Source organism: Syngnathoides biaculeatus, chromosome 1 (assembly GCF_019802595.1).
Source record: "Syngnathoides biaculeatus isolate LvHL_M chromosome 1, ASM1980259v1, whole genome shotgun sequence".
In the NCBI taxonomy this organism is placed as follows: domain Eukaryota; kingdom Metazoa; phylum Chordata; class Actinopteri; order Syngnathiformes; family Syngnathidae; genus Syngnathoides; species Syngnathoides biaculeatus.
The window spans coordinates 2,826,307-2,851,899 of record NC_084640.1 but is presented as its reverse complement, the minus strand read 5'-3'; the positions used below and the strand labels follow the sequence as shown (position 1 = coordinate 2,851,899).

General features: G+C 40.5%; 3 protein-coding genes across 3 annotated transcripts; 2 read left to right on the top strand and 1 right to left on the bottom strand.

The window, feature by feature from the left end:
• Nucleotides 1-1,916: 1,916 nt before the first annotated feature.
• crabp2b (cellular retinoic acid binding protein 2, b) lies at nt 1,917-7,559 on the bottom strand. Its single transcript, XM_061825876.1, has 5 exons — nt 7,420-7,559; nt 5,128-5,339; nt 3,299-3,477; nt 2,929-3,045; nt 1,917-2,830 (listed from the first exon to the last, which is right to left on the bottom strand). The coding sequence occupies exons 2-5, from the start codon at nt 5,207-5,209 to the stop codon at nt 2,780-2,782; spliced, it is 429 nt and encodes a 142-aa protein (XP_061681860.1). The 5' UTR covers nt 5,210-5,339; nt 7,420-7,559; the 3' UTR covers nt 1,917-2,779.
• A 65-nt stretch (nt 7,560-7,624) lies between these two features.
• Nucleotides 7,625-12,914, top strand: mrps21 (mitochondrial ribosomal protein S21). The gene is made up of 2 exons (XM_061825986.1): nt 7,625-7,759; nt 11,484-12,914. Exons 1-2 carry the CDS (start codon nt 7,677-7,679, stop codon nt 11,662-11,664), a joined length of 264 nt encoding a protein of 87 aa, XP_061681970.1. The 5' UTR covers nt 7,625-7,676; the 3' UTR covers nt 11,665-12,914.
• A 1,565-nt stretch (nt 12,915-14,479) lies between these two features.
• On the top strand, nt 14,480-23,280 carry ciarta (circadian associated repressor of transcription a). The gene is made up of 6 exons (XM_061825761.1): nt 14,480-14,695; nt 18,563-18,882; nt 18,958-19,033; nt 20,592-20,670; nt 20,751-20,904; nt 21,754-23,280. The coding sequence occupies exons 2-6, from the start codon at nt 18,565-18,567 to the stop codon at nt 21,943-21,945; spliced, it is 819 nt and encodes a 272-aa protein (XP_061681745.1). The 5' UTR covers nt 14,480-14,695; nt 18,563-18,564; the 3' UTR covers nt 21,946-23,280.
• The last annotated feature ends 2,313 nt before the right edge of the window (nt 23,281-25,593 follow it).

Below are 25,593 nucleotides of genomic sequence, written 5' to 3'. Positions count from 1 at the left end.
AGTCTTAATGATTGTATGGGGTGGACAGGTGTCTTTATGCAGCTAACAACCTCACACAGGTGCATCTGATTCAGGATAATACATGAAGTGGAGGTGGACCTTTAAAGACAGACAAACAGGTCTTTGAGGGTCAGAATTCTAGCTGATTGACAGGTGTTCAAATACTTATTTGCAGCTGTATCACACAAATAAATAGTATAAAAAATTAATACATTGTGATTTCTGGATTTTTCTTTTTAGATTATCTCTCCCACAGTGGATATGCACCTACGATGAAAATTTCAGACCACTCCATGATTTCTAAGTGGGAGAACTTGCAATATAGCAGACTGTTCAAATACTTATTTTCTTCACTGTTTTAATGTGTACAGAATGTAGCAGTTTTTCTAATCAAACGTCCCTGTACCAAGTGTACACAACTGCACATCTCCGGGAAAGTAAGCATCAATAAAATATCGCCGACCACAACTCGTTAGGACAAACTCTAATCTATAACAGGTAATTTGGATGGAGGGAGGTTGGGAGGATACTCTTTCAATCACTCTCAATCACTTGACCTGAGCAAATTATTACAAAATACAGGGAACACAAGCAAATCCTTGCTGACTTGCGATGACCAGTGATCCCCGGACTTCCCTCTCCCCAGAAACTTCATCCTGGCCTTGTGGAGAGATCCGGAGGTGTTCCCAGGGCATCTGAGATAGATCATTTCTCTATTGTGTCGTGGATCATCCCTGGGTCTCCTCCCGGTGGGATGCATCTGGAACACCTCACCATTCCAAAGGTGATTATGCTTCACACACTCCCCCATTACATCACTGCTGGAGGAATGAACTGGGACCATGGTTCTGTGTGGAAAATGACCTGGTTACAAGGAAGGATTGAATGGTTTAAAATTCTCCTCCAGGGAACACAACTTTTCATCAAGGGCCGTCATTTAGGTAGATTCAACATGTGCATACCATTTTTTTAATAGAGAAAAGAGTAGAGAACATTCCATCCACTCTGGAGTGCAGTAAAATGTTTTTTTTCTCTCCCCTCACCAAAATGGTGTGGTATGGTTGAACGGGGCCATTGAAAACCTTCAACGTGATACATGAAAGTGATTAGAGAACTTGCATTCATTCAGAGTGGGCACTTGCACTCCTTGAGGTCATTGAGTACAAAGTATTTATCTGAGCATTTATACCCCAGTGTCCCTTTTCTTGCGGGTTGTGGTTTTGGCCAGTTTTCTCCATTTGGTTTCTTGCCCTCCACCATGTTGAAAACAACTTTTTAAAGTCCATCAAATTTGAGTATTAAAGATACTTAACATTTATTTGCAATTATACCAATTGTATGTATTGTATTATAAGCCGCAGGTCTACATTTCAATCACATGTTGCATTCAAATCTATTGTGGTCTTGCATGAAGTAAAAATTGTAAAAATGTCACCTTGTGTAAGTACAAAGTTGTCACCACCAACGTACTTGGCCCCAGTAGTGTAAAGATGTTTACGTGTGATTGTTGTTAATCAACATTTTCCCCCCACAATATTAAATGCATCAATCCGGGGGTCAGATGCAAAGAAAAATTATGTCTGAAAGAAAAGCCTCAAATAGTGGTTCTCAAAGTGTGTTATGGGGTGGGCTCCATTAAACATAATTCATGGGCCACATCTCAATTATGATTTCCATTAGAGGGCTCTTAGAAATATGAAAATCATATAAATGTATAGTAACTTCCACATCTTAATTCATAAACAAAATTGCTCCCAAAACTGATAGTGATAGATGATTCTATTTGAAATCAGAAGTCATGGAAAACTGTGGCACACAAATATTAAGTGTACAATAATTCTTCATTCTACATTAAGTTGGTATTTGTTGTTAAAAAAAAATCTTGTAGTTAAAAGTTACAAAAAATGCACAAAATGAACAAATCGATAATTAATTTATTATCTTTTTTTGATTCATCGATACTCCATTCAGGTTTGGTGATACAAAAATTAACCTATGGAATTTTGGACTTAACTTGAAATAATTGATGAATAAAATAGACCACCTTTGCTATAACAGCTTCCACATGCTGAGATTTCTCCGTATCGATAAAAGTAATATATAATAATTAATTTATTGTTAAGTATCTCCATAGCAGATCAAGGGACACATTTGAAAATTTTCATGAAAAGTCTGTCCCCACGTTTTCAAGGTTAATAATTTGGAACTGGGGGAACTAAGAATCCAAGCAATTGTGTAATTATAACCCAAGTCACAGGTGTCAAACTCAAGGCCTGGTGGCCAGATCCGGCCCGCCACATGATTTTCATGTGACCTGCAAAGCCAAATCATGTGTATCAACTTCCATGATTGTTATTAAAATCTGAACAAAAATTTCAAATTGTTATAAATGATAACATTTAGATATTGCAAGCATTTTTGTGTTACCAGACATCAACAATAGTTGAAAAACCCATTACCCTTGATTTCTGATTACAAAACTAGTTCAAAAAGGTCATGTGTCAATATTATGAGGCGGTTAAAGATCTTTATCGTTTCACAGTAATAACGGCCCTCTGAGGGAAACCATAACTACAATGCAGCCCTCGACAAAAATGAGTTTGACACTCCTGACCAAAGTGATGAACACATTTTGTAGATGAAATCATTTTCTTCGGGTGTAACTTGAGCTGACCCAGAGTGACCTCTCTCTGAAGACAAAGGGAAGAGCAAGATGAGGAACCATGAGGTATGTTCGAGGCACAAAGGAGGAGTATTAGATGACAGTGTTGTCATTTCCTCATTCCCTTTCATAAACTCTGGTGCAGATAACATTGCCTGCTGTCATTGTCTGGGGAAAAAAAAAAAAAGAAAATCCGTTAAGCCTTTTACTGAATAATCACGATTTATCTATGTATTTGGAAATAAATCTTCACTCAAATGATTTACCAGTATTAGCTCTCCATCATTAGTCAGCTGTCGAGTCCAGGCTGTCTTGGGTCCCTCCCCTTTCTGTAAAGTCTGTTCGCAACTGATCTTGCTCTGTGATGCCCATGCTGGAAAACTCTTCACAAAAGACAGAAACAACAAAAAAGCATTTCAGGTTTATTCAGCACAAAACCCTTACATTAATTACAGTTTCCCCCAATGGCCTGTCAGTGGTCATGGGTCCTTTACCACCAAGTATCAAAACTAAGACCAGAGCCTTGCAGTATCACGTGTCCACCACAATGATTTCCACATTTTTTTCTTGTCTGTCCAACTCTTAGTCTTTTGCACTCAGGTAAGAATACATGTTCTAATACTCAACGTTGAATACCATGCAGGGGCGTCCATCGACGGTGGTCTCATTGAAAGACTGACCCACAGTGAAGGAGACAAAGGTTGTGCGGATGTTAGTGGATGTTTTGATGGACAGACTTTCCCCCTGCTGGGTGATTTCCACTGCAGGACTGGACGCTGCCGCTACAGCAATTTTCCTCACAAACACATTCACACCTGAGCACGAAGGAACAAAGAAGCTAGGTCAAATAGACAGCTGTGTTTTGCATCACTCCAAATAGTTACTGCCAAGTTCCACCCTTTTTGCAGCTTGTGGTTTGGGGTAATACAATTGACCATCAACGTGGCTTAGGACGGTGACCCATTGCCATTTTTTTTTTAGTCTTGCTGCTCCATCAGATAATAAAATACAGTGGTGCCTTGAGGTACAAGTGACCCTACTTATTAGGTATGCTTTGACTTTGGAACAATAATTCAAAGTGAACTCAACTCAGTTAACTTCCCAACAAGGTTTTATTAGGTATGCTTTGACTTTGGAACAATAATTCAAAGTGAACTCAACTCAGTTAACTTCCCAACAAGGTTGGAACACCTTAGCAGATTTGTAAAAAAAAAAAAAAAAATTAAAAAAAGAGGCAACCTTGTGTCAGTACTTATTCAGCTGTACTCATGTGAGTTTTCTTTTCTTTTTTTATTTAAAAACAAAAAAAGTTTAATCAAAAACATTGTGACTGAAACCATTTTTGACAGTCACGACTTGTGTCACGGAAGTATAAATCTCAAGAGAAAAAAACGAGCATCAAAATAAAATGCAGCATGACAACAAAATTCCTCATGCTATTAAATTTTGGTTTAATTTAGGGCAGTAACGCATAAATAATTCTGCAGCTGACCATTGTTGCTGGTCATCTATGCAGCAATTTTAGGATGCGACATCATAAGCATGACATAATAATGTAGGATGTCACATTTATGAGCTGCAGCTTTAACTGGAATGTAAAACACGAGAGAATTGCCTTTTGGGACCATTTTATGATTTACTTTTATGAGCTAGACACATCCAAGTCACATATACTTGTACAGTTTACAAATTCTAATGATATCCAGTCATTCACACTGGATGAGTGCTAGTGGTCCTCCAACTAGGTTGAATTTAAAAATAATTTTTACAACCGATTAAAACTGAAATATTTATTTGTGATGCACCGTATGTTTTGTTGCAACATGCATGCGCGGATATTTGTACTAGTTGTTGAAAAAGGAAATGGACAACATTCTTTAAGGTAAGCACAGCACGCACATACCACATTCGATTCAGGTCGGGGAGGCCCCGGGTCGCGCAGGGAAGCCTGTCTCATAGCTGCTGGATGGCTGCAGGGGCCCTCGTCTAGGCTCAGTTCCGTTTACACTGACTCTAATTACATCTGCATGAGGAGGACCCTGCTTCAGATGAATCTAACATTCCTCCACAGGTTGTTTGTCTTTTGATTTTTAATGGATGCCACTAGTTGGCCCCTTCCTGACCTCTCTAATGCAGTTCTAGCTAACAAGCAGTCTTGGCCTTTAATTTGATACGAAGAGCATTTGCAGCGACATAAGTGATTGTTCGCATTTGAAGTGAGATATTGTGAACAGTTTTGTTGGTTCTTCCGATGTGGCGTGATTGCAGACATGCAATCACACGTTATGTCATACAGTTGTCACCGACGTAACAGAAGAGAATCTGACATAAATGGATGGGTAGTTTTATCGACAGTCAAAAGAAATTAATACAAGTATTTTCCATTTACTACAACAATCTCCACTTGGAAAGATTTCAGTGAGAGTATACTGAATTTAAGGGTCTTTAAAAGGGTCTTTACTCACCCAGCGCTTTCAACAGCTCTTCAAAATTTGCAGACGACTTCATTTTCCATTTTCCAGAGAAGTCCGGGATTTTATTCTCCATCTTGACAATCGATCTGTGTGGATGGTTTCTTTCTGCACAACGTATGCGTGCGTGTGTCGCTGTGAACCAGGTCTGCAAAGTCCACTCCTCTCGCTTGCATCTGGGTCTTTTCTATTGGCCAATAGCTTGCCTGGATGTGAAGAAGTTGCAGCCAATAAGAAGAGCAAGGAGCGCTCTTGCTGATGCACCCTCCATCAGCAAGGTGAGACGTTTGGATTCCAGATGGAAAAAATAGGATCTGCCACACTGGTAGCTGTTTTGAATATCATATCAAAGAACCGTAACTTTGTGCCATCTCAACCTAAAAACTGAAATATGACATAGGCTGACCTAAAATTCCCATGAACACACATTGTTTTGTTGTTCTAACTTTGTGTAACGTTGACGCCAGAATGTGTTTCACTGCTTGGTAGCAACCAACAGAAGGTGAAAGATATCCATCCATCTATTTTCTGAGCTGCTTATCCTCACGAGGGTCGCGGGAGTGCTGGATCCTATCTGAGCTCTCATCGGGCAGGAGGCGAGGTACACCCTGAACTGGTTGCCAGCCAACTCCAGGGCACATGGAGACAGCCAACAGTTGCACTCACTATCACACTTGGAGGCAATTTAGAGTCTCACATTAATGCATGTTTTGGGGGATGTGGGAGGAAACTGGGGGTGCCGAGAGAAAACCAACAAAGGCAGGGGAAGAACATGCAAACTCCACACAGGTGGGGCTGGGATTTGAACCCCAGCCCTCAGAACTGTAAAGTCAACGCTCTACAGATGTTCCACCATGTCACCAAATTACAATTGATTTCCTCAAATGAACAGAGGAATTTTGGTTGAATACCCTCCCAGGCTTCCAACATCTGAAATGTGAAATCTGATAACCGCCTTTAGTGTACAGGTAATGGGCTGGTGAACTTTCAACAAACAACTAGCAAGGACTTCCACCTGGAGGCGTCCAACACCTATTAATCCCACTGGTCCCATTTGGACATTTGTTTGTTTTTGTGTGCGGATAAATCTGACTTTTGGGCTGCATACCAGTTGTTGTTTTTTTGTGTGTGTATAATTTATTTGTCAAAATAATTTGGAGATTACCTCCTCACTGGGCTCAAAATGACTACTCTATAGATTACCAAAATAAATATCAAATCGGGTTTAAATCAGAATAGATGCCCAGAATCCTGGAAAACAACCTAACAGAGACCTGTATTCACAGGTATTTTCATCCATTATTTTTTTTATAAGTAATGCTTTTGACATTTTTGAATACTCTTATTTCTCCAAGGCACTATCTCTCCAAGATTTGGCACCTGCTGTTTGTGTATTCGGACCAGGAGAGGGGGAGCGAGAGAGAGAGAGAGAGAGAGAGAGAGAGAGAGAGAGAGAGAGAAGAGAGAGAGAGAGAGAGAGAGAGAGAGAGAGAGAGAGAGAGAGAGATAGAGAGAGAGAGAGAGAGAGAGAGATAGAGAGAGAGAGAGAGAGAGAGACAGAGAGAGAGAGAGATAGAGAGAGAGACACGTTGCCTAAAGCTTAAAATGTTTTTCCTCTGGTGTCAATGGAAAATTGTAATGTCACAGGGCTACAGTTTCTGAGTCAGTTTCAGAGGTCACCCCAACCTGTACAAAGGCCTCTAGTCGAGTGGCGAGTGTGACGTGTGTGCAACGTGTAGTACGCATCTTAAGCTAAACACATTGAAATGCTGATTACAGTTTTCATTACATCAAATCAATTTTATTTATCTAGTACCAGTTCACAAATGAAGTTACCTAAAGGCCCTTTACACGTTAAACTTGCAAGAGTAAAAAATAAATAAATAAGGAATTCAAAACTAACTGAACCCCACATGACCAAGCACCTGGCATCTGTGACAAGGAAAAGCTCCCTCTAAGAATGAAACATTGGACAGAACCCATACTCAGTGGGGTGACTTTCTGCCTCGTCTAGTTGCGTTTGGATTGAGAGGGACAGAGGGCATAGAGACAGAAAACAGGTTTGAACAACCAGAAGAGGAATAAGAGACTAATGGGCACAACATCCATACCAGCAACAGTAACAGTCCTATGACGACAGCAAGAACAATACTGGCTCCCAAATAACATAATTAGTTCTTTGTAAACAATGAAATCAATTATAAAATGTTTTGCACATTAGGGGGACTTAAAATGCCGCGTGCTTTATGATTACAACGACAAATTATTGTAGGTGGTCTGACTCACCTTGAAAGGTTGTTGATGAAAATAAAATACAAACTAAAACGAAAAAATAAAATAAATGATGAAACAAACAAAATCCCCCCCCAAAGGAACCAAATTATACTTGACTCAACTTTCCTGTCACGTTCATTTAGCGTGGGCAATTTAATGAAGGTTTTAAATCGTCACTTTGACGAACGTAACCCCCCGGACATGCGGAACCGTTGACAATACATTTATGTTTCTCGACGGTTAGCATTTTGACTACCACGGTCATCGTCATGGCGAAACATCTTCGCTTCGTTGCCCGGACAGTAATGGTCCAAGACGGCAACGTGGATGGAGCGTACAAATATCTCAACAGGTAAAAGTAACCAAATTATATTACTTCTTTTTCCGTGAAACTTTCTGACTATCCGACCAATGATAGCTTTATCCGATGTCCGCGAGGCTATGTGAAGTAAGCTATCGTTCCGCTCAATGTCACGCAACTGCGCCTGCGCAAACTTCTCGAGCGCAGTGTTCCGTTGCTGGAATACGCAAGTGCTTCCGCCATATTGAATGTGTTAGTTCTGTCCCGTAAAAGAAAACAAATCACGTTACAAAACGCTCTTCTACAAATTACACAAAAGAATATGCCTCTCATTCATTCACCCTAACACACACAGTGTCGGGTCTCAATAGCTCTGCAGTAAGCAGTGTGCTACAACGTAGATGAGATTAAAAAAAGCATTTTAGTGCACGAGCCTGAAATCTTGTTAAATCCTACATTTGTACTTTATTCCCATAAGTTACTGCTATTTTCCAATTTGATAAATTTATGGATGATTGCAACGATCAACTATGCACAAAATGTTATCGCCACGAACAATAAGTAAACCAGATATTTAGTACAACCAAGACTTCTTGAAAGCCAGCGTTGTGGCCCTCGGCATCTAGACTGTAGGAAAATACAAATAAAAAGTGTATACTACTTGTTAAAGAATAAATAGAAGAAGGCATGCTAAAGATGTTAAGGTTTTGCAATCTTAAAGTGGTACTGTCATCTCTATAAACATTCTAAAATAGATATTGTAATGAAAAATCCATATAACAGTATTCACATCAATGTCTATACGAAAAAAAAAGTGAGCGGAGAGCGCGTCATCCATGCACAAAGTTGCGCAATTGAGTGTCCCTCGACATCCAAGTGGTCGCCATATTAGTCGCGTCCTGTGTCCTTGACGTCATCGTCACTTCCGCCATTGAAAACGTGCAGTGCCTGCTACTATGGAAGCCGAAAAACAGAAATATTCCGATTTTTCCGACGCCTTTTCTGACACCGAAAGTCTTTTCGAAAAGGACAACACCACACAAGCGAGTGAAGTTACCGGGGGAATATTAACACTATTGTTTCGAGGCCTCAGGGCAATATTACACTATTGTTTCGAGCCATATTCAGATGATATGCAACCATGGCCAAACCGCATCCCCGTCCGATCCTCTTCCGCGTTGGAGATGAGCCATCCCAGCTCATCGCAGCCGGCCGGTGTGGCTTATGACAGAGCTGAGCGGTGCTGCTTTAGGGGGGTGCTCACAGACGCCGCAATACAGAGCAACACAGTCGAGCCGGGGCGCTTTATGCGGACACGCGACTGAGTAACGCATTCTCGGCTGGGTTCGTCGCAAAGCCCGACGCGCAGCCTTCGCAGAAGCTGTGACCGCCGAATGCGGCGCTTCAGCCGGTGTGGCTGATTTTGAGCGCCGTGATTTATAAGGAGGAGGTGGAACCGAGCCATTCTGCTTTTAGGGGTATGTTCAAAGCTGCTGCAGTACGCGATGAACGCTATCGAGAAGAGGCTGAGTGAGACATTGTTGGCTGGGTGACGTGCACGTCGACACATTTCATACGCGGATCTTTTGTCACGTTATGAGAGAGACCGATTACGTGGTCCGCCTCAAACTATTATTTTTTTTTAGTAGCTGTATGCGCACATCAATACATTTCATACGCGGATCTTTTGCTACGTTAAGAGAGAGACCGATTACGTGGTCCGCCCCAAATGATTTTTTTTTTTTTTTTTGTAGCTGTATACACACCTACCTGTTATTTGGAACCCACGAAGCTCTCGTCCTCTGCACCCGTGCAATCCATTTTTCACAACGAACACGGTCTCTTTCAAATTTATGAGGGGTAATTCCATTCTCCCGAGTGTTCAAGCAATGTCCACAAATGCAATGAGCCGGGATTTTGGCTAACACGGAGGAACAACAAGCTACCTTCACGGAGGTAAAACTAATGGAAACAAACGAGTCCACTTGGGGGCGCCGTGGTCCTTTACGTCACTTCCTGCTTCTTCTCGAAAACAATTCCCTGAGAGGATTTTCATGGCGGGAGTTACAAAAAGCTGTATACGTCAAAATCATGTTTTGTGGTGGAAAAAAAATACATGGGACCATATTGGCTGCGGGTTTTTCATTAATAATATACCAAAAATCATCCATTTCATTACAGGCCGCTTTAAGTATTGAACTTGCTTTAAGGGGAAATCCAGTGCTTTGCATGAACAGTGTATCCAATAGGTCATGTAATACGTACCATATTTTAACAATTTGATGTTAAATCCTCTCTCATTTAATAGCGTTTTGAGAAGATTTTTATCGACAATTACGAATTTTCAGGGGCACTGCCATATTCACGAGTCACATGACCTATGTGCACGGATGTGACGTGTACCGTGCCGTAACAAAGGCTCGTTTACATGGGACACCATTTATGCCCAGCGTCGATTTCTCGTATTTATCCTCATCTGATGAAGAAATAGCAGTATTGGTTGATCGGGAAGACGGAGGAATTCTTCCATACAGATTTGAACCTGTGGCTGTAATTAATGTTGAATATTCGGATGGTTCTTTGGGCGGAATGAGTGGAGACTGACTCCTTGGAGGCCTACGTGTGACATATGTGCCTAAACAAAGCCCTCCAGGACCTCCGGGCCGGCAGTCGCGGATGGTTCTTTGGACGGGAATGACGCAGAGTCTGACGGGCGAGCTCCGGCGGCGGACAAGAATGACATGGGTCCGAAGAGCGTGCTTCGGCGGCGGGCCACAAGTCGAGCTTCCAGGGGGTGGAGGCCGTTAGCCCCAGATGCCAAAGCTAGGCTAAAGGCCTCTGCCGCTGCCGAAGGCGGGCTGCGATCTCCGGCGGCGGGTCGCGAGCTGAGCTTCGACGACGTCTGGGGAGGCCGTTAGCCGAGCTTCCAGGTGGCGAAGGCCTTTAGCCTAGCTTCGGCGTCCGGGGCTAACGACCTCCGCCCCCTTGAAGCTCGGCTCGCGGCCCGCCGCCGGAGCTTGCTTGTCAGACTTGTCCGAAGAACCATCTGTGGCTGCCGGCCCGGAGCTCCGGGGGCCTTTGTTTACGCTCTTATGTCCCACGCGTAGGCCTCCGAGTATCAGGCTCCACGTCTTTCCGCCCGAAGAACCATCTGAATATTGAACATTTACAGCCACAGGTTCAAATCTGTGTGGAAGTATTCCTCTGTCTTCCTGAAATACCGATACTGCTATTTCTTCATCAGATGAGGATAAATATAAGAAATCAGCGCTGGCATAGTGGTGTTCCATGTAATCAAGCATTAGGAAGGGCACGTAACACGTCACATCCGCACACGTGGGTCATGTGACTCGCAAAAATGTCAGCGCCCCTGAAAATTTGTAATTGTCGATAACAATCTTCTCAAAACGCTATTAAATGAGAGAGGATTTAACATCACATTGTCAAAATAGGGTCCATATTACATGACCTATTGGATACACTGTTCTGCAAAGCACTGGATTTCCCCTTTAACCTTTACAACTGTGAGCACTTACAATCGAGCAGTTTGGCAGAAATGGTCCATCTTGACACACCCAGGCCAAATAGTTCAGGATAATCTTTTAGTGACATTGGAAATTAAAGCATTTGCTGGCATTCATTAGATAAGTGCAAAACTACTCAGGCTTGATTATGTGTATATCTCTAAAAAGGAAATTATGCTATTTTCTTTTTCTTTTTATTGTATGTTTATATCCAGCATTGACGGACATTAAGCATACATTATATATTCCAGAATCCTAACCCAAGACGGGATCATTGAGGCAGTGAAGCGCAAACGCTACTATGAGAAGCCCTGCAGAGAGCGTCAGCGGAAGAACTATGAGAACTGTAAGCGTATCTATGACACCGAAATGGCTCGCAAAATTGCCTTCATCTCTAGGGCAAACAGGACGGATCCTTGGCTTGGTTCTTAGTGAAGTGGCGAGTCATATGGGGATGTTCACAGTGGAATAGTTGAAATGCAAGGTGGAGAAAAAGGAAACTCGGCCCAGTATTAATGTCACCAAATGAAGACTAGAAAGAATGGGCTACTTTTTTTCCACAAGGAATATTGTAGTCTAACGGTCTTTGTTTTGACACAAACCTTTGTATGAAAAATGTTGTGCTTGTTTTTGGAAATTTGATTTTTGCTCTTAATGAACGCTGTCTAAGGAATTATCTATTCAGAACTTTCGCTGAAGTAAAAATCTATCAAAGCTCATAAAGGTGGTGTTGTTTTTAAAGGTTCCCCAAAATGGTTTAAACTACTGTAATTCTCGGCCTATGGAGCGTGCCTGGTATTAAGCCCCAGTACACAGAAAGAGTTTAATGCTAGCACCGCGTCACTGCATAGAATGCAGCGTTGAAAGTGTGTGAAAAAAGTTGCAGCTTGTAGGTTGGAAATACTGATGGATACCAGACTGTCAGATAAGTCGAATAAGGTTATTATTAACACACTGATTGAAATTTATTGGTTTTATCTAGCCTAGTCTTACATCCATGTTTTCCATAACGCTTGTTCTCATATTTTGGGTGAGCTGGAGGCATTTATCAGGATGACATTTCAAGCAGTTTTATCTCTTCACACTAAAACTGTGAGAAAGGTATAAACTAAGGACATTATGACCTTACTGTGTTTTAAAAAAAAAACTGCAAATGTCTGACGAGTCATTCATGTTAGAAGAATAATTTCATGTCAAATCTGTAATATTGTAAAAGGTTTCTTGCAAAAGCTCGAGTGCTTGATCGCAACAATTTTCACCAATGTGCATTGCAGGAGTCTAAGAGAAATAGTTTTGTCATTCAAATGATTACTAAGAGAATTGCACAGTTAAAAGTAAGTGACATATGTAACAATATAAAATAGGGAACCTGCTACATTTATGCCTTCGTTGTAGGTATTGTATTTTCACAGGACAATAATAGTATTTTCAAGGTTAAAGACAGATGAAATCGTACGTCACTCATGCATACACCTGAATAAACAATGTATTTTGAATAAAAGTAATCTAATTTGACTAATATGTTACTGTATGAGAAGCTGTAATTGAGACTAAATTCATAACTCCACGCTCAATCTGTTCCTGTTCCCATCTGACTTTGCAAATTGGAAGTCATATGTACAGTACTGCAATGGTGTTATAATACAGACAGGGCAAATACACCCAATAAGGTTTTTGGGCATTATGACCATTTTGATGTTGTTTTATTTAAATATGAGTTACCAGTCTTTGCCACTTGACTCAGTAAATCTACTCGTGAGTGTCAAATACTGTACATCCTGCATTCCAATTTGACTTTGCTATTAAAGCTACAAGTGATTTTGTTCAATTCTCCATATAAATCCTTTATTGTGCCCTATGGAGAGTTTGATTTGGGTACTCACTGATGCAAAAAGCCTGATTTTTCGTATGTTTTTACTTAAAAAAAAAAAAAAAAAAAGGCAGCCGGAATGGACCCATCCGTTTTTTCACCACACATGATTTAGACATATGGCTTTTTGTAACTCCCGCCATGAAAATCCTCTCAAGGGATTTGTTTTGGAGAAGAACCAAGAAGTGACGTTATTAGCAGGAGGACCCTCAGGCGCTCTCGTGTGTTTATACTAGTTTTACTTGCTGGAAGGTACTGCTCCTTCATGTTAGCCAAAATGCCGGCTAGTTCTATGGAGAGTTTTCCAATTATGCCATCTTGTGTGTCATCGAGGTCGGAGAACACAGGTGATAGGTAAAGCGTGAATTTTTTTTTCCATCGTTAATTTATCCAATTGGTCTAAGAACTGTGGTGACATCATTGGAAACCTATCCATTGCTGGATATTGTTTGAACACTCGGAAGGATGGATTTACTCTTCCTACTTTTCCTAAAGTCCCGGTTCGTCGTGAAAATGGATCGCACAGGTGCAAAGGATGAGAGCTTCATGGGTTCCAAATGACAGGTAGGTGTGATGTGTAATCCTCTCCGAAGGTAACAAAAGATCCGCATACGTAAGTCGGGTGCTAAATGTGTCGATGTGCCGCGTCTGCCGAGCACGGCTTCGGTCGGGGTGGTTCTTACTGTCGGGGTGTCTGTTGTTAGTTAGAAGTGATCCGCATATCTTCTAAATATGCCTCGAAACGGTAGGGTAATATTGCCCCATTCACTTCACTCGATTGTGAGATGTTCTCTTCGAAAGGAGCTTCCGTGTCCCATTCCAGGGGCCACTGCGTGTTTTCGATGACGAATGTCCCGGTGCAACATCTGCTGATGACGTTGGAGGCAATCTGGCTACCACTTGGATGTCGAATGAGACTTCTGCAACTTTGCCCATGAATGACATGCTCTCGGCTCATATTTACTTTTTCGTATAGACATTGAAGTGAATAATGTTATATGTATTTTTCATTACAATATCTATTTTACAATGTATAAAGGGACATCAGTGGGGCTATAAATACAAAAAGTTGATTTGTTAACGTTGGGGACAAAAAAATAGCTACTCATACGAAATACAATATACATTAGCTGAAAAGAAATTCTCAAGTATTTTTACTTTGGTCCTTCTCTTGGTTTCCAACGTACACTTCAAGTCAACAGACGCAGGCTGCTGCCTCGTGACGCTGGTTTGGTTACAAAATGCGGCCACACTCTCAACACGTGCAGCTTCAGAATTTATAACCAATCATGGCCATGAAGCTTGCTGATTGGTCACACCTCCCAGCCAATGAAATATGAGCCAAGAATTCACTGGCCAATCAGACCCGTGAATGCATCCCGCACGTGTATTCCCTGCTGTTCGAGTAGGACACGGGCAGCATGATTAGAGTGCCAGTAGATGCGTCCGCGAGGGAAACAGGCCATGCGACAACCAAGCGATCATTTTAATTCGACCACTCATTCTAGTACCTGCTGTGTGTCTCTCTCGAGCCCTGCCGTGATCATTTTTCATTTTATATCCAGTTTCAGAAACCACTTCTGCCGCTGCAAGGTGAGACACTCAAATTATAATAAATGTCTTGCGTTAGAGTTGGCGTGCATTCAAATCCGTCGTCCTTTCTCCATGCTCTCTGTTTGTAAAAGAATAAACATGTGCCTGTTTGATTTGGACCAGTCACGCCTTATAGGAGCGATGAATGTCCCATTGCGATCTTAACGTATTTTGAAGAACATTCCAATGAGCACATACTACGTTGCTGTCCATGCCCGACATTCTCTTTTAATGCAATCAAATTCATATGCTTACTAAACTAGACTCCAAAAATGTTACGCACGCATTTGAGCGTGACTCACGGAACGTGACGCTAAAAGTTTGCTGCACGTGTATCATTTTTTTTTTCCAGATTTGGTTCTATTATCTAAACATTTGGCAACTTAGCCTTCCAACGTAAATTTCATCCACTTATGTAAAAGCTAAGATAATATCTACATTTTGTAACTCTGAAACAACAAAATGTTTTGCCAGACAACCACAATATATCCTACTGGGTATCCTTTAAATGTTTGGAAAATAGTTAGTTACCACAAAAGTTGTCCAGGTTCTGATAACAAGGTGAATAGATAGTTTTTGACTGACGTCACACACTTTCCGGTTTAGAGAACGGGTACCATTTTGGATGGGTGAATTCAAGTCAACAAATCGTAACTAAGCAGAAATCAGTTCAGAAAGGCATATGAATGGGGGTGCACTGCTATGCTAGGTTGCTCAAACGAAAGTGGGCATTGTAAAGCGTCTTTCTTTCGATTTGCCAGCTGTGATCAAGAACCAGTGTGAGAAAAATGAGCAGTTATCAACCAAAAGGTGACAACTGTGGCTGTCTCGTATCAGCAGAGTCGATCTAACCGCCAAATCATTCCTTTATGTCAGTTTGCTCGGAGGATTTTGTTCTTGGTCGGGCCTACATAATACTCGTGTGTGGTGTGTGTGTGTGTGTGTGTGTGTGTGTGTGTGTGTGTGTGGTGTGTGTGGTGTGTGTGTGTGTGTGTGTGTGTGTGTGTGTGGTGTGTGTGTGTGTGTGTGGTGTGTGTGTGTGTGTGTGTGTGTGTGGTGTGTGTGTGTGTGAGACTGCAATGCATGTCTCAAAATCTGTATTTTTTTTTTTTTTGTCAGCCCACGAAAGCAACTAAAACTGAACTGAATCCCCCACCCGCCCCCATTCTATAATGAATGCGTCTTAATCTTTATTTCATTGTTTCACATATTCGGTTTGCACATGCCCCACCCCCCACCCAACATGATCGTTATGTGCACGTTTGTAAAAAGGGAAATAATAATCTACACCTCTTTCGTTGGTTTAATCAGAAATTAAGTGGCCTCCACCTATATTTTTAAATTGCATTGTGTGGTACGTCAACATTAGCAATGTGCAGAAACAGGTTGCTTATAATGAATACTGCCGGATCAGGAATCCAGCCATTCATGAATTGGTTGTAGGCCTCCAGACCTTTGTAATTCTTAAGTTGGTTCATGGTATACGAGCTTGTCGAGAAGAGATCGTTGATGATGTCTGGATAAGTTACCGACGCCTACAGTTGAAAATTTTTCCTCCATTTGTGTTTCTCCAAGGCATATGGGTAGGTATTTTTCTATCAAAGCACACTTCTTGTTGTATTGGTTTCTTGAAACATCTAATGAGCCCCGAAAACTTTCCAAAGTCTTTTTAGCCATCATGTGTCACTTTAAACAGTTGTGCAAACATTTCTGTAACTTCATTGTGGGTGCATGCACACTCTGAGAGAGATAATCTTAAAAGAAAAATCCAGAAATCACAATGTATGATTTTTTTTTTTTTAAACTATTTTTTGTGTGATACAGCTGCAAATAAGTATTTGAACACCAGAGAAAACCAATTGTTAAATTTGGTACAGTAGCCATTGTTTGCAATTACAGAGGTCAAACGTTTCCTGTAATTGTTCACCAGGTTTGCACACATTGCAGGAGGGATTTTGGCCCACTCCTTCACACAGATCTTCTCTAGGTCAGACAGGTTTCTGGGCTGTTGCTGAGAAACACTGAGTTTTAGCTCCCTCCAAACATTTTCTATTGGGTTTAGGTATGGAGACTGGCTAGGCCACGCCAGAACCTTGATATGCTTCTTACGGAGCCACTCCTTGGTTTTTCTGGCTGTGTGCTTTTGTCATTGTCATGTTGAAAGGCCCAGCCAAGACCCATCTTCAATGCTCTGACTGAGGGGAAAGAACTTGTTCCCCAAAATCTCACAATACATGGCCACGTTCATCCTCTCTTTAATAGAGTGCAGTCGTCTTGTCCCATGTGCAGAAAAACACTCCCAATGCATGATGCTACCAGTCCCATGCTTCACAGTAGGGATAGTGTTTTTGGGATGGATCTTCGTCTTCCTCCAAACACGGTGAATGAAATTATGACCAAAAAGTTCCATTTTGGTTTCATCTGACCACAAATCTTTCTCCTATGACTTCTCTGTATCATCCAAATGGTCATTGGCAAACTTAAGACAGGACATGACATGTGGTGTTTAACCAGGAGAACTTTCCGTCTCATGCATGATTTCAAACCATGGTCAGTCACCTTGGAAACGGTGGTCCCAACTCTTTTCAGGTCATTGACCAAGTGTAGTCCTGGGCTGATTCCTCACCTTTCTTAGGATCATTGAGACCCCATGAGGTGATATCTTGCATGAGGCTCCACCCCGATTGAGTTAGATCGTCACGTTTAGCTTCTTCCATTTTTTAATGATTACTCCAACAGAGGACCTTTTTTCACCAAGCTGCTTGGCAATTTCTCTGTAGCCCTTTGCAGCCGTGTGGAGTTGTACAATTTTGTCTCTGGACAGCTCTTTGGTCTTGGCCATGTTACAAGTTTGAGTCTTACTGATTAGGTAGGTGTCTTTATGCAGCTAACAACCTCACACAGGTGCATCTGATTCAGGATAATACATGAAGTGGAGGTGGACCTTTAAAGACAGACTAACAGGTCTTTGAGGGTCAGAATTCTAGCTGATTGACAGGTGTTCAAATACTTATTTGCAGCTGTATCACACAAATAAATTGTTAAAAAAATCATACATTGTGATTTCTGGATTTTTGTTTTTAGATTCTCTCTCACAGTGGACATGCACCTATGATGAAAATTTCAGACCCCTCCATGATTTCTAAGTGGGAGAACTTGCAATATAGCAGGGTGTTCAAGTACTTATTTTCTTCACTGTATGCAAAAGCGATAGAGTGAATGGTGCGTCAGTAGAGTGAACCCATCCAACATGGCTGCGTCCCCGGATGATGTCACGTGGTCGAAAAGTATCTATTGATGGACTGCTTTGTTTTCTTTTACTAACCGGGCACAAAATTTGAAATAATTTTGAATATGTGGGTGTGGTAATTATTTATTCTTAGCTACCTTGCAAAAAAAAAAAAAAGTCAGGTAATCCTGCTCTTAAGTCTTTCACCTGTATTTCTATGTTGAAACGTTTTTTTAATTAAATTACGGGAAATTGTTATAACCGAATTACATTTGAAGGTATTGAGCTCTTGTGTAATCTTTGAATGTGATTGAAATAAAGCCATGAACTGTTTTCTGTACTTAATAAATCTGCGGTTGGCACAGCTTATTGTTGTAGGCCTACCAATTAAAGTTGAATTGTGGATGATGTTCAATATAAAACATTTTGAAACAACATTGTGCATATTCCCCTTGAGGTAATCACCATTACTGTGAGGAAATAAGTTCAAATTAGCTATAGAAGAGTGACGAAGAAATGTATCATTAGCACCATGCTGCTAAGGGGGGGGACCCCTGAAGCATTGAATAAGTTCAGACTGGCCAAGATTTGAAGAGGAACAATATTTTTAAAAAATATTTCCTACCTCTCTTTTTCAGATATGAATCAGTTGGGCACTTCTTCCCAATGGCCTTCATATGACCTGCATCCATCTGCCCTCAACTACATTCTTAGCGAGAGCGAGCTGACTGAAGACGAAGCTGACATTCTGTCAGAAGGAGAGGAGGACTTGGGCGCATGCAAGGCTTTATCAGGCTTCGAGGGATGTTTCCGAGGTCGCTTAGATAAGATGTACTCTAGGCCTAAGAGAGCCCACCACCCTGTACTTGTTAGTGGTCGAACCAGGTATCACCTTTCTCCCAATACCACTGCTGGTGGCTCATCACCTTCAGAAGGAGACATCGCATTCACTCAGAAGGTTAGTCCTTCGAAAATCTGTCTTAGGTTTGTTTTGTTCTGACTGGATGATGACCTGTATTTCTCCATTTTCTAGTGTACAGATTTACACAACTTCATCTGTCCTCTGATGGAGCTTCTCCACGGACTTAAAACTGGCAGATTTGATAAAGGTATGCAGTTGGGCTATAGTGAACATCCCATCAGTCTTTGTTTGTTGGAATCAGTTTAAATGACAGAATTACACACTGAAGATATTTTAAGGTCTTTAACCTACATACGCATACAGTAGTGTTCAAATAATAGTCAAATATAAGTAACCAGATTAAGCCACTTTTCAGTAAATATTTTTTTTATTCCTACATATCTAACCATTTACCAGTAGGTGCAGTAGATTCTCAGAAAACCAACAAGAGCCAGCATTCATGATTTGCACACTCTTAAGGCTGTGCAATTGGGAAATTTGTTGAAAGGGGCGTGTTTAAAAAAACAAACAAAAACAAAAAAAACAATTCAAAACTATTTCGAACAATCGTTTTGGTTTCTAAGGTTTAACAATCCTTTCAATCACTAATATTTAGTTGTATGACTACAGTTTTCTTTTTTTAACTGCTTCACATCTGTGTGGCATGGAGTCAACCAACTTGCAGCACCTTTCAGCTGTTATTCCACTTCAACTCCTGAATGACATTCCACAATTCAGTTACATTTTATTTTTCTTCAGAAACATTTTTGATGTCACCCCACAAGTTTTCGATTGGATTAAGATCTGGATTGGACTGGCCACTCCATGACAATAACTTTGTTGGTGTGGAACCAAGACTTAACGCGTTTACTCATGTTTGGGGTCATTGTCTTGTTGAAAAACCCATTTCAAGGACATGTCTTCTTTAGCATCAGGCAACATGACCTCTTCAAGTATTGTGACATGAAAACTGATCAATGATCCCTAGTATGGGATAAACTGATTGAATGGCACTGCTATTTTTTTTAACACATACCTTTCAACAAATTGCTGAATTGCACAGCCTTAAGAGTGTGTATATCATGAATGTTGGGTCTTGTTGGTTTTCTGAGAATCTACTTACTGCACCTAATGCTAAATTATTTGACATGTAGAAATGAAAAATATACTGCAAATGTAGATTAATGTGGATAATCACATTTGACTATTATTTTGAACACTACTGTACATAAAATTGACGGCAAAAGCATTTGTTCCTCACCCAAATGGATTTTGCCTATGAAACCAAAGGTTTAGTTTGGAATCATCCCAAAAAATTATTTAATTTTCGGTGCATTAAATGATTCAATAAGATTCAACTATGCGTTCCGCTTTTGTAGCATACGTATATGTAAATTAGAGGGCATTGCTTTCAACATATTAAGCTTAGTTGTACTGGATATGTATGGTACTGCCCCCTAATTGTCAATGTGTATACACAAGAAGGAATAGCACAATGTTTATTGAATTAAAACATTACTCATGATGCAAAACCTGTTTAATTCTTCACACGCTATTTAATTCAGCAGTTCCTGAATGTTTTGAAGAGTACAGTAGTGTAGTGGGCTCTGTTTTTTGTTTTTAATCTTAAAAATGTTTTTTTAATGGGGGGGCTGAAGTGAAACCTGCATAATGACTGCTATAATTGAGTCAGCTTCTCATTGATTTTAGTCAATCAATTGCAAAAACAGTCAACTCGTCTTTACATGTGGAATTTCCTATGGCAGGTTTAACTGGTTTCCAGCAGAGTGTTGCCATGGACAGATTGCAGAGGATTCTGGGAATTCTGCAGAGGCCTGAAATGGGGTATGCTCAATAAGACTGTGATTATCCATCAGCCGCAGCACTGCAATTAATGTTTCCTTTGTGCCTATTTTTCCATGCAGGGAGCGATATCTCCACAGTTTGTTGCAGATAGAGGGCATGCTCAAATTGTGGTTCCCTCAGGTGGCACCGCAACCCACGGTCACGTTAGCCCAAACCTTCACCCCCAGACTCATTACTCATTGGCGACAAAACCAGCTCAGCATGCCAGTTAAGGTGAGCAGCATACGTATTGTTGTTCTTCAGTCGAAGTATATTTAACGTCATCTAAAGCATGATATTCATGATGATGCTGTAGGAATTAAATAACGTGAAAATTGGCATCATGGAATAAGCTGTAAAGAAATCTATCCCTTGTTGTAGTGGGAACACCGAACTTATCTTTACTCTGATACTCGATTCTCAAAACATTGAGATGATATTAAAAAAAAAAAACAATGGAATGAAAATAATAGTGTTAGTAAAAAAACAAAACAAAAGGAATTTAAAAAAAAAGTGGCCACAAGAAAAATAAAAATGTTAATATAAACTAGGACCCCAATCATACCACCCACGGTCATTCTTCATGCCCTATGAAGTAGCCCACTAATAGATGGACAAACAAACACAGTTATGACTTATCACTGATAACAGTTTACTGCCAGGCAAAAGAGCGAGAGGAAGACCAAAGAGAAGGTTGATGGATGTGGTAATAGAAGACATGAGGGCAGTTTGGGTTAGAAAGGAAGATGCAGGAGATAGGCTAAAATGGAAAAAGATGACACGCTGTTGGGACCCCTAACGGGACAAGCCGAGAGGAAAAGAAGACTTTTGATAACAGTTTAGCCTTGGTATAGGACTCTGTGCTCTACTGATGACATTCCAGTTGTATATGGTCATTTTAGGAGTACAAAAACAACACATTAAATGGTGTTTAAGACTGTTGCACTGTACTTTTTATTACAATGTGATGTTACTTGCTGTCTGTCTGTATTTATCTTTAATTCATTGGCATCTTTACAAACTATCAGTGACGCTGACATTTTATTGTCAAGACACTTTTTTTTTTTTTCCCTTCAATTCTAGAAGCGGAAGTTTAGCTGGTCAGATTCAAACCATTCTGGAATAGAACCACCAAAGAAAAAGATTCACCAACATGAAAGCTGCCCATCTGTGATGCCGTGCACCTTTTCCACGGGTATACCTGGAACAACGAGGAAGCAGGGACCTCCTGAAAATGGAAGAGTTGTGGCAACTGGACCAATAGATTTGAGTTAACCAACAACAATTTCAGCAGGCTGTCACGTGTACAAGTCAAACAAGAAACACAGGAACACGAAATATAAACCCCCGCTTCCTGTGGCTGCACAGTTGCACAGGACAAGTGAATAGCTCAGAGTGCTGATGTTAATTGTGTTGATGTGTACTATAAAAACACAAAAATGTGCCAGTCTGAGTGAAAGTTCAAGGTCTCAATCAATCCCAAATTACTTGAGTCAATTTTTACGACGCCAGAGAAACGGGGTAAGGAGTCAACGTTTGTTCCACGCCATTATCGGTACTGGTTGTACATTTTTATAGGGTGAAAATGTTATCAGACATAGATTCCAAGCCTTCGTAATCATCACGGAAAAAAGGGGGACTTATATTGACCCTTGTATTTTGTAATCATGCACATTGTCCAGAAATACACACTTGCATAATGGATATGCAGTAAGAAGCACCACAATTGGTGTTATGCTCCAATGCGTGCGTTTTTGGTGTGCCGGGAAAGGCTGCCTGGAAACAAAGTGTCATATTCCCCATTTTGTTTTTATTCTACAGCATTTAGTCCAGTCATCAACTAACTCCTTAGAGTCAAATCCTGACAAAATCTGTCTTCAATTAGTATATTGCACTACATGTGACCATGTACAGTGTATTCAATGCCATATTTGGCTTATTTATTTTAAGGAATACAGCAGTTGTAATGTGAAGCCAACAATTTGTCCAATTACTAAATTGATTTTTTTAAAAAAAAGACACTTGAATAAAAAGGTCACAGCATAGAAGATACACTGTTAAAATATGTATTTTATATGCACTCTCAAACCAGAATGAAAAATGACAAAAATTGAATCTCTTAATGGTTTGAAAAAAATGGAACAGGGGAACTTCATTTTTTAGTTGAATGAAATGTTACTGCACCTTAAGAGACTACTATTATTATTTATAAAATATTGGCTTAAAAGAATACAAGCACATACTGTACCAGTTGTGATTGAAACCGCAGAATTGTAGTTGTTTGTGTATTGGCATTTTACATTAAAACTGCGTAATTGTCATTTTATATTTTGTATCCCTTTGGCCTGAGAAGATGTTCAATGTCACAAGTGAATTAAGGTTTTTAAACATCGTTTTTTTTCTCTTTTTTCATCTTTTCTGCAAAACTTTTCTGAGCATTACCATAATGGTTTTTCTGTTAATTGCTGGTGTTTTACAATTGATTAACAATTATTTTACTTGTAATATTTAACATAGTTGAGTGCTTTGTTCTGAACAGATGGTAAACCAAGTCCTTGCTATGATCAATTTTGTACTGCCATGTTTTAAATTAAATTTTCAGAACATTCACCACTTATACAAGCTCTTTCTTTGGCATGGAATGATTAACATTACTAGAGATACTCGTGACCAATTCTATCTTCATGTAAATTGAGAATTTTCAACTCTGCGCATGACATGTTTTACATTACTTTATGAATATAGCAAACTCAAATCTGGTGTTTTTCTCAGGGAAATAAACTCCAGCCAAAACTAGACAGGTTACATTTCATGATCAATTTGCAACTGCACACTGAAAGAGTTATGAGGAAGCGACAAAATCAGATGTACTCGTGGATAGTGAATATACACTTGGTTGAGGAGGCATCAGCTCTCTGACCCAGTTTTTATTTCATTTTTTATAATCATGTAGGCTGGAGTAGTGGTCTGAATTAGTGGTCAAGACTATTTTTGCCTCAGTTTTGAGGTTCTGACTGAGTTCCCAAATATCGTTTCCAGCCCTCACACGTGGATTTTGCAGTTTCTTTGTGTGTTTTTTTTTTCAAACTAAAATTATTCAAATACTTGAATGTGGGTGTGAATGGTTGTCTACTATGGCCTGTGATTGGCCGATGTCAGCAAATGGGTGTGCACTGCCTCTCCTGCTCCACCTCATTGTTGACCTTAACAAAGACGCTCTTTGAAAAGTGATGGCAGGATACTCACACACTGATGGTGATTTTTGCATGTTTTCAGTGTTTAAAATGTCATTGTCACATAGACAAACGGTTTGATTAGAGCAAAAAGCAGATTCTAATACATTGTTCCCAAATATGTTTAACACTGTTTTTGTTAAATCCATTTTCAGTTAAAACGGTGTTTAAACAGATCCACAGACCCATTTGTGGCCAAAAGAAGTCTGTATCTTCTATGCAGCAATGCCCCACTTATAAAGGCTTCACATATTGACGTATTGACTGCAAATCTACTTGAAGCAACTTAACCGAGAATACAAAGTACACCCCAACTTAATGTAGCAATGCAGCAGGCATCTGCTCTCAGGCGCAAGGGCCTTTTCCTTGTTTTCGTATACATCCACTTATTGACCTAGGTTACTAGTAAAGCAAATCTGGACATACTTTCTTTTTTTAATTGTGTAAAGTCTTTTTCTTTTCCTTTCAGCTTGTCCCTTTTGGGGTTGCCACGGTGTGTCATCTTTTTCCATCTAAGCCTATCTTATGCATCTTCCTCTCTAACAGCCACTGCCCTTATGTCTTCCCCCACAACATCCATCACCCTTTTCTGTGGTCTTACTCTCACTCTTTTGCCTGGCAGCTCCATCCTCAGCACCCTTCTACCAATATACTCCCTCTCTTGCCTCTGGACATGTCCAAACCATCGAAGTCTGCTCTCTCGAACCTTGTCTCCAAAACGTCCAACTTTGGCTGTCCCTCTAATGAACTCATTTCTAATCCTATCCAACCTGCTGACTCCAAGCGAGAACCTCAACATTTTAATTTCTGCTACCTCCAGTTCTGCTTCCTGTTGTCTTTTCAGTGCCACCGTCTCTAATCCGTACATTATGGCCGGGCCTCACCAGTTTTATAAACTTTGCCCTTCATCCTAGCAAAGACTCTTTTGTCACATAACACACCAGACACCTTTCGCCAGCTGTTCCAACCTGCTTGGATCCATTTCTTCACTTACCACACTCCCCACTGCTCTGGATTGTTGACCCCAAGTATATAAAGTCTTCCACCCTCGCTATCTCTTCTCCCTGTAGCCTCACTCTTCCCCCTCAATGACACATATATTCTGTCTTACTTCAGCTGATCTTCATTCTTCTCCTTTTTAGTGCATGCCTCCATCTTTCTAATCGTTGCTCCGCCTGCTCCCTGCTTTCACTGCATATCACACTATCATCTGCAAACATCACGGTCCAAGGGGATTCTAGTCTAACCTCATCTGTCAGTCTCGACACTTGGCTCCAAATATCAGTATCAGCCTTGGAAAAAAAAACATTCCGCTATACCCATTTCATCTTTTTCTTTATGTAATGTTTCCAGTATGTTCCCCGTGAGCAACAGCAATCACATTTTAGGTCACTAGGGATTACACAAAATTGACGTTGGAACAATGCAGGATACTTGATGGGCAAATGTGACAAGATGTGATTGATATGGATGTCTGGCCAGATTTTTAAACTCAGAAAATTTGCCCCAGCAGTCAACTTTGCTGTTGCCAAACCTCGTCGACACGAGTAAAAAGGGCTGAACGTAACAAAATTTGACAGGTAGTAATGGGTAAAAAATAATGATGTCAGTGAACATGCAAATCCTTTAAATATCGTTACTGTATTTTCCCTAACCCTACCTTTACACAAAACGTCCAGTTAAAATATTC